The 12,756-nt window shown below is 35.5% G+C and overlaps 1 protein-coding gene across 2 annotated transcripts in view; it reads left to right on the top strand.

Moving 5' to 3' along the window:
• Kntc1 (kinetochore associated 1) overlaps positions 1-12,756 on the top strand; it is an 87,352-nt gene that overhangs the window by 37,041 nt on the left and 37,555 nt on the right. For both annotated transcript variants that reach the window (XM_046446287.2, XM_046446286.2), the window contains 13 exons: positions 77-188; positions 1,066-1,209; positions 1,712-1,768; positions 1,861-1,962; positions 3,715-3,834; positions 3,928-4,071; positions 5,493-5,591; positions 6,146-6,249; positions 6,398-6,497; positions 7,181-7,315; positions 8,707-8,826; positions 9,788-9,860; positions 10,952-11,019. In XM_046446287.2, the coding sequence (XP_046302243.1) occupies positions 77-188; positions 1,066-1,209; positions 1,712-1,768; positions 1,861-1,962; positions 3,715-3,834; positions 3,928-4,071; positions 5,493-5,591; positions 6,146-6,249; positions 6,398-6,497; positions 7,181-7,315; positions 8,707-8,826; positions 9,788-9,860; positions 10,952-11,019 (1,378 nt within the window). The remainder of the gene's footprint in view (positions 1-76; positions 189-1,065; positions 1,210-1,711; positions 1,769-1,860; positions 1,963-3,714; positions 3,835-3,927; positions 4,072-5,492; positions 5,592-6,145; positions 6,250-6,397; positions 6,498-7,180; positions 7,316-8,706; positions 8,827-9,787; positions 9,861-10,951; positions 11,020-12,756) is intronic.

The following is a 12,756-nucleotide window of genomic DNA, read 5'->3' as shown; positions in this document are numbered from 1 at the left end:
AGGATATCCACTTAAAAGATAAAACCTTAATTAATTTTATAAATTGTTAACTGTGTTTTTCCCTTTAACTTCCCAGTGGTAGTTCTTGGATTGAATTTCTGAATAATGAAGATGATCTTAAAGACATATTTTTACAGCTAAGAGAAGGAAATCTTGTCTGTGCACAGTATCTTTGGCTTCGACATCAGGTAATACATTTTGTGTTTTATTTTCCTAATAGCTTTCCAGTTTCTAACATGGGTTATTGACTCAGTGTTGGAAGCTAACAGGGCAACACATGTAACTGGGCAATAGAAAGTTTTCAGATTGATAAGGTGTGACCTTTCCTAGGGAAAAATAATCCTCTGACAATATTAGATCAGAGGAAGTGCTATGAAGATATCATAGAACCTGATTTTATCTCATCAGAATTTAATTGATTCCAAATCTTAGTTTATTAGACAACATTTTATTAACTGGTTAATTGATGGGCTCTGAATGATGTGAAGATAGAAAGGATGTTCCTGCTGCAATTCAGATCGTGGTATAGGAGTTGCCTGTTAAAAGTATTTATCGAAAGGCCAAGTGCGGTCGCATGCCTCTGTAGTCCCATGTATTTAGGAACCTAAGAGAGGAGGCTTGTCTGAGCTCAGGAATTTAGGGCCAGCCTAGGCAGCATGATGAGACCCCATCTCTTTAATTCCTTAATCAATTAATTAATTTTTAAAAAATCATTCATCCAAATCCCTGAATGTTGGCCAATATTAATATCTAATGTTAGGTTCAGAAAATGTCTCAGTGTTTGTGGACACATTATCTGTTAGTATTTGTACTGTCACCTCCAACTATGTTTTCCTCTGCAGCACCTTTGTTGGTTCCGGTTTCTATCTGGCAGTCACTGATACGAGAGTTCAAGGGATTGTGACCCCTAACTTGAATCATTTGCATAGAGTAAATCACCTTTAATGTTCATATTAAGTGAATAAAATATTCCTTGAGATGAATTCCTAAAATGGTCTTTGCTTTTTGGGAGGTCGTCAGTTAAAATTGTAAGCTAAGTCTTAATTCTCACTCCGCATGATTTAGGCAAATTTCAAAAGCAGATTTGATGTGAAGATGCTTGAGAACTTGCTCAACTCAATTTCCACACCAGTCTCTTTGCAAAAACTTTGTCCATGGCTTAAAAATGATGTGATCCCTTTTGTGAGAAGGACTGCTCCTGAAGGACAGGTGAGTTTCCTCCAGTATTTCCACTCCTCATGATTCAATTTTATTATTTTTTCATTAGGTATTTGAAGACTAAGTCATGTTAACACAAGTTAGTTTTTTTTTTTTGTTTTGTTTTGTTTTGTTTTTAAAGAGAGAGAGAGAGAGAATTTCGTAATATTTATTTTTTAGTTCTCGGCGGACACAACATCTTTGTTTGTATGTGGTACTGAGGATCGAACCTGGGCCGCACGCATGCCAGGCGAGCGCGCTACCACTTGAGCCACATCCCCAGCCCACAAGTTAGTTCTTTTAAGTGTCTCTTTTAAAAGATTATCCTTGGGCCGGAGGTATAATTCAGTGGTATGCCACTTACCTAGGATGTATAAGGCCCTGGGTTTGATTCCCAATGCTACAAAAAATAAATTAACAAATAATAATTTAGGAATGATGAACATAGAGGATTTTCATTATTTTATTGATTACCTATTGAGAATTTTACTTTTAAATGACATGTCTGTTTCAGAAAATTCTCGCAAAATGGTTAGAACAAGCAGCCAGGAACCTTGAATTAACTGATAAGGTAAAACCAGTACAATTAACATGAAAAAGACATTTTGTACACTCCCAATAGCATAAAACTCTGTTCCTAATGCTCTATAATATTTTTTAAAGGCAAACTGGCCAGAAAATGGATTTCAACTTGCAGAGGTATTTTTCACAGCAGAAAAAACAGATGAATTGGGATTGGCATCCTCCTGGCATTGGATTTCCTTGGTATGATGTACAGAATGGATTTTTAGTCATGAAATACTCCATTATACATTTATGTATATTGTAATTTGTTAAAGAAATGAATTTTGTCAAAACCCTTCCAATATTAAAGAGCATAAATATACATAGAAAGAAATCTGGAAATATTATCCGTTTTCTTTAATTTTTCTGTTTTTATATGCCTTTTTTTCTTTTTTTATTGGAACTAGGAATTGAACCTAGGGGTGCTTTACCACTGACCCACATCCCAGCCCTTTTTATTTTTTATCTTGAGATAGGGTCTCACTAAATTGCTTCTGTGTTGAACCAACAAAAGAGAAAGCAATATAAAAACATTCTACTAAGTAGTATAACTGGGATTTTCTGCATTAGGATTTCATTTTCAAAGACTGCAACAATCAGGTCTGCCTCTTTGATTTCAACTAGTAAGCCATCCCTTGATCTGATTGCATTTCTTAGATAATCCAACAGGATTATGGCTAAACTATCATTGATTTTTTTTTTTTTTCTTTTTTAAGATTAAATTATGAAAACTATGGAACTAACAGTCTCAGCAGTGAACTGCAGGTGCCTTGCCTAACATGTGCAGGGCCCTGGCTTTGATCCCCAACATTCAATTATATATGTGTGTGTGTGGGGGGGGGGGGTTGCACAAGCACTGTTAGAGGGAGAGCTAAGATCAGGAAGATTGGTACTATTTTTGGGGTAAATAAAGTAAATTTATTGTTTGGCTCCTGGATTTCTTAAAGTTCATTTGTTATCCCCTTGAGGTTTCTAAAACTAGAATGCATTTATTATATTGAGAAGAAATATACATTCTTATATTTTTAAAATTTGTGAGAAGTACCATAATTTAGCTTATAAATTAATGTGTAAGAAAGACTTAATATAATCTCACCTCTGAAGCATTAAGTATTTTAGTACCAGAAAAATGTGACTTTTAAAATATATATTATGAAGTCACATTATTTCTTAAGTTTCAGTTATAAAGATAATAATATTTAAATTTCATGACCCCAAAATAATTAATTTCCTCCTACTTTTTGATATAGGTGCTATTAATTGTATCTCCTGATTATGCTCTCTAAAAATTGAGGTTTTTTTTTTTCTGTAACACACAAGTAGTCTGTTGATATTCACTTTGAAATATATTTTTTTTCATACAAGAACTTTTTTGTCTTGATCTAAAAAATACTACTTTATCTTTTCCCTGTTAGTTGCCTCTTATCAATAAAAATCTGTTCCTGGGCTGGGGGAATATCTCAGTGGTAGAGCACTTGCCTAGCATGTGTGAGGTTCGATCCTCAGCACCACATGGAGATAGATGAATAAAATAAAAGTATTGTGTCCATCTACAAAAAAATAAATAAATAGTTTAAAAAATCTTGTTCCTTGCATGTAACTTTTTAGAAAATGTTATAGCTTTCTATTGTGTCATGATCTATATAATATATATATAGGTCATTGAGTACCATCAGGATGATATTTGTGTACCCAATTATATTTGGGTTCTGAAAGAAAAATGTGTACCAATATTGCTATTTTTCTGTTTTAAATTTCTTTCCAATTCTGATCTATGTTAATGTGTACTAGATGATTTCAGTTAAAATTCTACAAAATTTAAAGCATAAATTGCTTCAAACCTGCAGGTTTCCTCTTATGTACATAATCATTATTTTCTTTGAAATAAGTTTGACTGTTTCCGTCTCACATTTTATCTCTGTGTCTTTAACAGTTTAAATGCTTTTGTTTTAGAAGGACTATCAAAACACGGAGGAAGTAGGTCAGTTACGTATGTTGGTAAACAACTTGCAAGAATTGATCACATTGCATAGGAAATATAACTGCAGATTGTCCCTCTCTGATTTTGAGAAGGTAAAATTTGAGGCTTATCCATACTGTTTTGTTTGTTGTATCCAGTTATGGCTAGATTCTTCATTTATGCCGTCTTTCTTGTCTACTATCCAGGAAAATGGAACCACCATAGTATTCCGAATGTTTGACAGAGTGTTGGCCCCGGAACTTATTCCCTCTGTCTTAGAGAAGAGTATAAGAGTTTACATGCAGGAACATGACTTGCAAGAGGAGGAACTTCTCTTGTTGTACATAGAGGTAATATTTCCATTATATCTGCTCTTATTTAAGGGGTCTGTGCTGTGTATCATTGTATTAAATGTTGAACTTTTTAAGGAATGTCATGCTTTACCATTGGGACTTATGAAACATTTTATTTCAACTGCTTTTGTTGTGTGTGATACTGGGGATGTAATTGTGAACCATGTCCCAGCCCTTTTATATTTTTTATTTTGAGACAGGATCTCAACAAGTTGCCCAGGCACTCCTTAAACTTGAAATCCTTCTGTCCCAACCTCCTGAGATGCTGGTATATAGATGTGCATTACCACAGAGCATATTGTATTAGTTAAGAACATGGATTAATTCTATTACTGACTGAGGGCCTTAAGTGAAAGGGAATAACATGAACTAGTCACAGTAGCTCATGCTGGTAGTCCTAGCTGCTGGGGAGGCTGAGTTGGGAGGATCATTTTGAGACCATGAGTTTGAGAGTACCCTGGGCAAGATAGTGAGACCTCATCTCAAAAAATTAAATTTAAAAAAATAATCTCAAAATAATAGGAATTTCTCCAAAGGGCTATTGTGAAATAATAGGGCATAATCTCAATAAATATAATGGTTTTTTTATGTTTTTGTTTTTGTGGTTTTGGTCCTGTGGTTTTGGCCTTGAACATGCTAAGTGTGTGCTCTACTCTGACCTATATTTGTAGCCTAGCAATTATATTTTGTAGATATTAATGTACTATAATGATCTAATTTGAAGATCCTTTAATAATGTTTTCTTCTGCCCAGTAACTAAGGAGACCGAGATAGGAGGATTGAAAATTTGAGCTAGTTTGGGCATCTTAACTCTGCAGACCCTGTCTCAAAACATAAAAAGCGCTGTGGATATACCTCAGGGCTAGAACCCCGTTCAATCCCCAGCCACCACCACTCCCTCCCCAAAAAGGATGTTTTCTTTCTTCCTGTCACACAGAAACCCATTATTTTCTGCAGTTACCATGCACCAATAATTCTAATTTATAAAAGAATGTTTTTTAAATTTTCTGTTATATACCACTGACAGCTAAAGTTTTGATAATTTTGTAATATTTTACCATTGTTCCACATTTGTGGCTAATTAGAATTTTGGGTTTCTTTTTCCTTTTATGCATCCATAAAGGCCTTTTATCTATCTTTGTATACTCTTTTTTTAAGTAATAGCTTTTATTTATTTATTTATTTATTTATTTATTTTTATTGGTACTAGAGATTGAACCTAGGAGTGCTTTACCAAAGAACTACATCCCCATCCATTTTTAATTTTAATATAGGGCATTGCTAAGTTGCCCAAGCTGGCCCAAACTTGCATTCCTCCTGCCTCAGCATTCTGAGTAGCTGGGATTAAAGCCCCACACCCCTGCACCCAGCTGAGAGTTTTTAATTTTTGATAAACATGCATGTTTATCCCTTCCTAGGATTTACTGAAAAGATGTAGCTCAAAGTCCACCTCGCTTTTTGACACAGCATGGGAAGCAAAGGCCATGGCAGTGATAGGATGTTTGTCAGACACAGATGTAAGTAAACAGTGGCCACTGGATTTCTCAAGGCTTTTTTTGGATCATAAAAGTGGTGTTTGTTTAGTATGAAAAAATGATATTTGTTTAGTATGAAAAAAGAATTTAAGAACATAAAAATCACTCATAATTCTATTTTCTTTAATTATGGAAAATAAAATGTGAAAATTTTCTCATTTCCACCGCTCAGGAGAATAGCCATGGATAATTGAGTGTATCTGTTTTCAGGGTTTCTGTGACTATAAGTAATACTTGGCCTTTATTTTGACTTTGCAATACTGTTACCATCCAAAATACAGTATGAATAAAATCACAGACATTACTATTTTTAAACAGACTGCAGAGGCAGCAGAAAGACATAACTTTGAACAGATAAAATACTTTTCTGAATTTTTTCTAAATAATAAGGTTGCTCTTTATGTGTGTAAATGGAAAGAAATATGTGCTCTCATAGTCAGAAGGTGAAATATTCTGGTTGATGCATGCAGTGCCATTAATTTACATGAAGCGTACCTCTGAGGGCTTGTCATTGTCCACATGTGTTCTTGCTGTAGCTTATATTTGATGCTGTGCTTAAGATAATGTATGCAGCAGTGGTTCCCTGGAGTGCAGCTGTGGAGCAGCTGGTGAAGCAACACCTGGAAATGGACCATCCCAAGTAAGGACAGCCCAGCAGACAGTGTGTGTTGTACCCTGGATAAACCTCCCATCTTGATTTGACATTCATTTATGTTTTTTATTTACTGGGCCCCAAAGTATTTCATAAAAAGCACAATTCATGTTAATACCAGTACATTTATTTTTAGAGTCAAGTTACTACAGGAAAGTTACAAACTAATGGAAATGAAGAAACTTTTACGAGGCTATGGGATAAGAGAGGTGAATCTCTTAAACAATGAAATAATGGTGAGTGTGCTAGTTAAAGACCATTTTTCCCTTTAATTTTCCTGTTTCTAGAGCAACATGGGAAATTTCATGAAGGTTTTATATTCTAAGAGGTTAATATAGTTAGATTCTCCTTTACATTTCTCTATAGGTATAAGAGTATTTAGTTTAGAGTTTTAAGGACAATGATAGTAAATTAAAAAGACAGTCAAAATTCAGAGTATAAATTGTGTTTTAATGTTTCATATAGGAGTTTAGTTTTTTAGTCATCAAGAGTTGAAGTTTTGTGGACTGGAGTTGTAGCTCAGTGGTAGAGCGCTTGCCTGAGGTACTAGATTCAATCCTTAGCACCACATATAAATAAATAAAGGTGTCGTGTTCAGGGCTGGGGATGGTGGCTCAAGCGGTAGCGCACTCCCCTGGCATGCGTGCGGTCCGGGTTTGTTCCTCAGCACCACATACAAACAAAGATGTTGTGTCTGCCAAAAACTAAAAAAAATAAATATTAAAATTCTCTCTCTCTCTCTTTAAAAGAAAAAAAAAAGGTGTTGTGTTCATCTACAACTAAAAATATTAAAAGAGAGAGATAGTGTTGAGGTTTTGGTATATTATTTTAATTTTATGGCTACTTTGCCCTCGTAAGTAGGTGATTCCTGTATTCTCTACGAGAGATCTTATATTTGTTTTTATTATCTCTGTTTCAGAGGGTAGTCAGATACATTCTCAAGCAGGATGTCCCATCTTCCTTAGAAGATGCTTTAAAGGTGGCTCAAGCGTATAGGATTTCTGATGATGAAATCTACAGTCTAAGGATTATTGACCTGATTGATAGAGAACAGGTATGAAAGTTTTATATAGTAATTTCATAGGACTTCTTTGTTAACAAAATCCTTAAAAATAGAAACTAAACTAACTGAACTAATTTTCACAAAATAAAGTTGTAATAACATGAAAACATAGGATTGTTTGAATGGCTTCTTTTTTAATGTGTGAGTTCTTTAAAAGTATTTTGTGATTAGCTAATGGATGTTTATACTCTGATGGTTAATAAAACTTAGATGCATGTTTTTTTATATATCGTAGAACCCTTCAATTTCAGAATAAGGCATGGCTTTTCTTTTTCTATATCTTTTGATTTTTTGAGTGCTGGGTATTGAACCAGGCCCTCACACTTTGGAAGCCCTCTGGCCCTTCTTTTAAGAAAAAAATTTTTTTTTAATTTTTATTTTAAGATAGGGTCTTGGAAAGTTGCTTAGGGCCTCTCTCAGTTGCTGAGACTAACCTTAAACTTGTGGTCTCCTGCTTCAGCCTCCTGAGTTGCCTAGATTACAGGTGTGCCACTTTGCCCATCTTCTCTTTTATATTTTTAAGTGTCTTTATTTTCATATAATTCTATAATCATAGGCATTCTTTTTTTTTTTTTTTTTTCCTCTCCTGAAGATGGACATAAGGGACGGGGCTGTGGCTCAGTGGTAGAGCACTTGCCTAGCATGCATGAGGCACTGGGTTTGATCCCCCGCACCACATAAAAATAAACAAATAAAATAAAGATCTTGTGTCCATCCACAACTAAAAAAATATTTAGAAGAAAAAAAGATGGACACAATATTTTTACTTTATTTTATTTATTTTTATATAGTGCTGAGGATTGAACCCAGTGCCTCACACATGTGAGGCAAGTACTCTATTGCTAAGCTATAACCCCAGCCCCAATCATAGGCATTATTAAGAAGTATGATAGTCTTCAGTACCTAGGATTGAATTTGAATTTTACTTTATGGTTTGCTGTCATCCAAGGCAGAATTTTCAGATTTTTTGTTTTTCAATACTGGGAATTGAACCCAGGGGTGCTCTACCATTGAACTATCTCTCCAGCCCTTTTTATTTTTTATTTTGAGGCAGGGTCTCACTAGGTTGCTAAGACTGGCCTCAAATTTGTGACCCTTCTGCCTCAGTCTCCTGAATAGCTTGGATTATAGATGTGCAGTACTGTGCCTAGCAATTTTCAGACTTTTTAAAATGCTCAACAATAATCTACTTTTCAGAATACTTTTTTTTTTTCTTTGATGTTTGGCATCAAATCCAGGTCCTCGTGCATGCTAGGTAAGTGAAATCAGGTTTTTCTTCTTTTTCCCTTTATTTTCATTTTTAAATAGAAAAGAAAGAGGTAAATCCGAGCTGCCCTTTGCAGGGAGCAAAAGGTTTTCTTCCCTTCTAACACTGTTCATAGGGTGAAGACTGTCTCCTCCTGTTGCGGTCTCTGCCTCCTGCCCAAGCTGAGAAAACTGCAGAAAGAGTCATCATCTGGGCACGACTGGCATTACAAGAGGAGCCAGATGATTCTAAAGAGGTGAGGTTTTCACTTAACAAAGTAGAAGTGAACCCGTGAACCCCGTGGTTATGGATCTGAAGAGGATACAAAAGGTAGACTCACAAACAGGAAGGTCTTCCCTTTTCATTGCTAATGTGGCCTCTGGTAAAAGTTCCTGTGTAAATTTGGTTTATAGGAGAAAACCAGATACACCTACTTTGAGCAAATAATTTGGCCCTCAATGAATAATCCAGGATCTGCAAATTAGAAGGATTCACTGAAGCAGCTGTTGTAGAGGAAGAGTTTTTCACAATCCTTTGATATGTAAACAATATTTTGTGCAGTGAAGGTATGATTACTGTCAAACAATAATGTCATCTGCAGATCAATGTAAGTCTAAATAATCTTAAATAATTGAGGCTTAGAAATGATGTCAAAAGAGCCAGTTCACTTCCTTAGAGATGAGGAATTAAATATCTAATTTATCCAGGGTAGTTTGATTTTCAGACCCTGAAGGGTAGGTGCCTGCCAGCTTCTCTCAGCCGTCCATTCAATTATTTTTCACCTTAGAGAAGTGAGTTTTGTTTTTTAACACCTGATCTTCATTATGCTAATATTAGCAGTAGGCATTAGATTCAGTATTGTAAATAGAGAATCCACTTCATTGTGAACTGGGCCCTATTGTTAACTCTTTAGAGGTTACATTCATAAACTAGGCTTTTAAGATAGGTGACTTTTCTGAGATTTTTACAAAGTGGCAGAGCCTCAACACAACACAACACAACTCAACACAAGTCTGATACCACCATCTGGACTTTTTCTTCCTCCTTTTCTGTAGTACTGTGGGTATAGAACACAGGGCCTCTTGAATGCTAGGCAATGCTCCACCACTGAGGTACACCCCAGCTCGAGATTCCATGGTTTTATGTGCTTGTTTGCATATGTACAACCAAAGTGGTTAGAAAAGGAAACAGATTTGATTTTGCATCTTTCTTTTTAGGACAAGGCCTGGAGAATGTCTGTGGCACAGACATCAGTGGATATTCTTAAAATACTTTGTGACATTCAGAAAGGTAGGATCTGCCTCTGTTCCCTCGTATTGGTTTTGTTTTGATGGGGCACAATGACACCTCTCATCATACCCTCAGATTTCCTTTCTTATTGTCTTTATGAGCTTTCTCATTTTTGTCATTATAAATCTTTCTGTCTCATTATTTTTTTAATCAATAGTGGAAGAACAGAAGCATTTAAAACCCATGTGTTTATTTGTATGCTTCAGTAAGCTATTCAGTGCTAGGCTTTGGTACCTTTTACTTATTGCTCATTTTTCTCACATCTAGTTGGTTATGATCAGGGTAACAAACCCTACTTAATCCTAAACTTAAAACAATTAAGAAAAGAACTCTTTTGTGGGGCTGGGGCTGTAGCTCAGTGGCAGACCACTTTCTTAGCATGTGTGAAGCACTGGGTTTGATCCTTAGCACCACATTAAAAAAAAAAAAATAATAACAAAATAAGGCATGCTGTCCATCTACAACTACAAAAAAAGGGGGGAAAAAAACTCTTGGGGGAAAAAAGCTATAATTTATTTCAGAACAATGACCATTTTTCTTTTAACCCTTAAATTTCCCTTTTTTACCTCCAGAAAGAGTAATTAGATTTCTTATTTCAAATTAGATCTCTTTTTGCACTTAAATTGTATTATATCAGCATCTGAAAAAAATGCTATATACTTAGAAGAGAACCAAAGCCAATTATAGTCTGCTTTCTATTACTGTAACAAAACTCCTGAGGTTGGGTAATTTATAAAGATTAGGAGCTTACTTAGCTCATGATTTTGGAGGCTCTGGAGTCCAAGAGCATGTTGCTGGTGTCTGCTCACATCTTATCAGAGCCTTCTTGTTGCATCATGCTATGACAGAGAGTGTCAGATGGTAAGACTGAGCAAATTAGAGGAAGTGCTGAAGAGAGATTGCTTTTATCACAGAGCTGCTCCATGAATCCATGAACAGTGATCCATTCATGAGGACAGAGGTCTTGGACACTTCACAAAGGCCCCCTCTTAATACTGTTAACAGACACCTGAAATTCTGAGTACACATTCAAACCATTGTATATGGGAATTTGTATGTGTCTGCTATAACTTTTAAAAATTTAATTACAGACAATGTGCAGAAGAAGGATGAATGTGAAGAAATCTTGAAACAATTTCAAATGGTGGCCAGCCTACAGGTACACATGTTGCACTACCCCGAATGGTGTTACCCAACCAATGAGTGCATTCAAAATAGTGCCTGCTTAAAATGTGCTGTCCTAGCCGTCAGATACTTCACATACTACTTTTCTCTCTCTCACCAACTTTTTTTTTTTTTTTTTTGGCACCAGGGATTGAACTCAAGGACACTTAACCACCAAGCCATATCCCCAGTCCTTTTTATGTTTTATTTAGAGACAGGGTCTTGCTGAGTTGCTTAGGGCCTGGCAGTTGCTGAGGCTGGCTTTGAACTCGTGATCCTTCTGCCTCCTGAGCTGTTGGGATTACAGGCGTACACCCACTGTGCCTGGCTCACCAAAAAACTTTTGGAGATATAATTTATGTACCATACTTCATCCACTTAAAGTGCATAATTCATGATTTTGGGCCTATTGCATTATTAAATCTTTTAAATTTTAGTAAAATACATATGAAATTGTCCATTTTAACTATTTTTCTGTATGTAGCTCAGCATTAATTTTGTTCACAGTGTTGTGTAACCTTCACATGTGTCTACTTTTTATCACTCCACACAGAAACTGTGGCCATTAAATTGCAATTCCCCCACTCCCTTTGATCTACTTTTTGTCTCTACAAATTTGCCAATTTTCACTATACACAAGTGGAATTATCCAACCAAGAGCATAATGAAGGAGTCCTGTGATCCAAAAGCTTGAGACTTACTGTGTTAATTGCTGTCTTTGTGAAAGGCTTCTGGGTAGTAAACATAAGTTAACTTCTCTATGTTCTTCTTAAATTTGAAAGTTATTGGTATGTGTCATGTGTATTTATCCTGCTATCGTTGATAGAACATTTATTGTGTATCTGTGATATACACATCGGCTGTGGAGGTGGCTGTTTTCCTCATTCTGCAGAGGAGTACTCAGACGCTCAACAATTCTAAGATCAGTGGTGGGGCATTTACCTAGCTTTTGTGATGCCCTAGGTCCTATCCCCAGCCTAGCAAAACACAAGTACCTTGCATCAGATTGACACTCATTCCCTGCTGCCTTTCATGGCTCCTCATGCTGTCTGACTCAGCACCCTTACTTCTGTTATTGTGCAGTTATTGTTATTATGACTTCTGTTATGAAACTGTTATTCTGTTTCATACTGTCTCACTAGCATTCAGCAGTTAAAATTAGAGTTTTAAATATTCAAAAAAATACATATCCTATAAAACTCCCAATGCCTGTTGATGATATGCAGAAGCCACATTGCTTCCAGAGAAGGTGCACATTAGAAGGAGAGAAACCAGTCATTTACATTTTGTTTACTTATATATTCATGCAGTACATGATTGAAAGACTTTAAGAGGAAAAATGGTTAAAGTGGTAAATTTCATATTATGTTCATTTTACCACAACAACAAAAAAAAATACATAAGCTTATTTAAATTAACTCTCCACTTCAGATTGTAAGCAATAAAGAATTCTTTGACCACCCTCCAAAAAAAAATTATATATATATATATATATATATATATATATATATATATATATATATATAAAACAAGTATACAAGCACTGTAAAAATAAGTCTCTTTCCTCTCTGACCCTCCAGCTCTTCTGTTTCCCACAATAACTGCAGCCACAGCAACCAGTTTCTTGGGTATCCTTCCAGAAGTTTTCAATGGCTCTCCAAGCATAGAAATTTCTGATTCCTAATCCAGGTGGTACTGTGATATATAATGAATAGAGTTTTCAACAGCATAT

This window comes from Marmota monax, unplaced genomic scaffold (genome assembly GCF_021218885.2).
Source record: "Marmota monax isolate L192 unplaced genomic scaffold, Marmota_monax_Labrador192_F-V1.1 WCK01_AAM20220418_F8-fsc00092, whole genome shotgun sequence".
Classification (NCBI taxonomy): Eukaryota; Metazoa; Chordata; class Mammalia; order Rodentia; family Sciuridae; genus Marmota; species Marmota monax.
The sequence above is the reverse complement of the archived record's forward strand: the minus strand, read 5'-3'. Positions and strand labels throughout refer to the sequence as shown.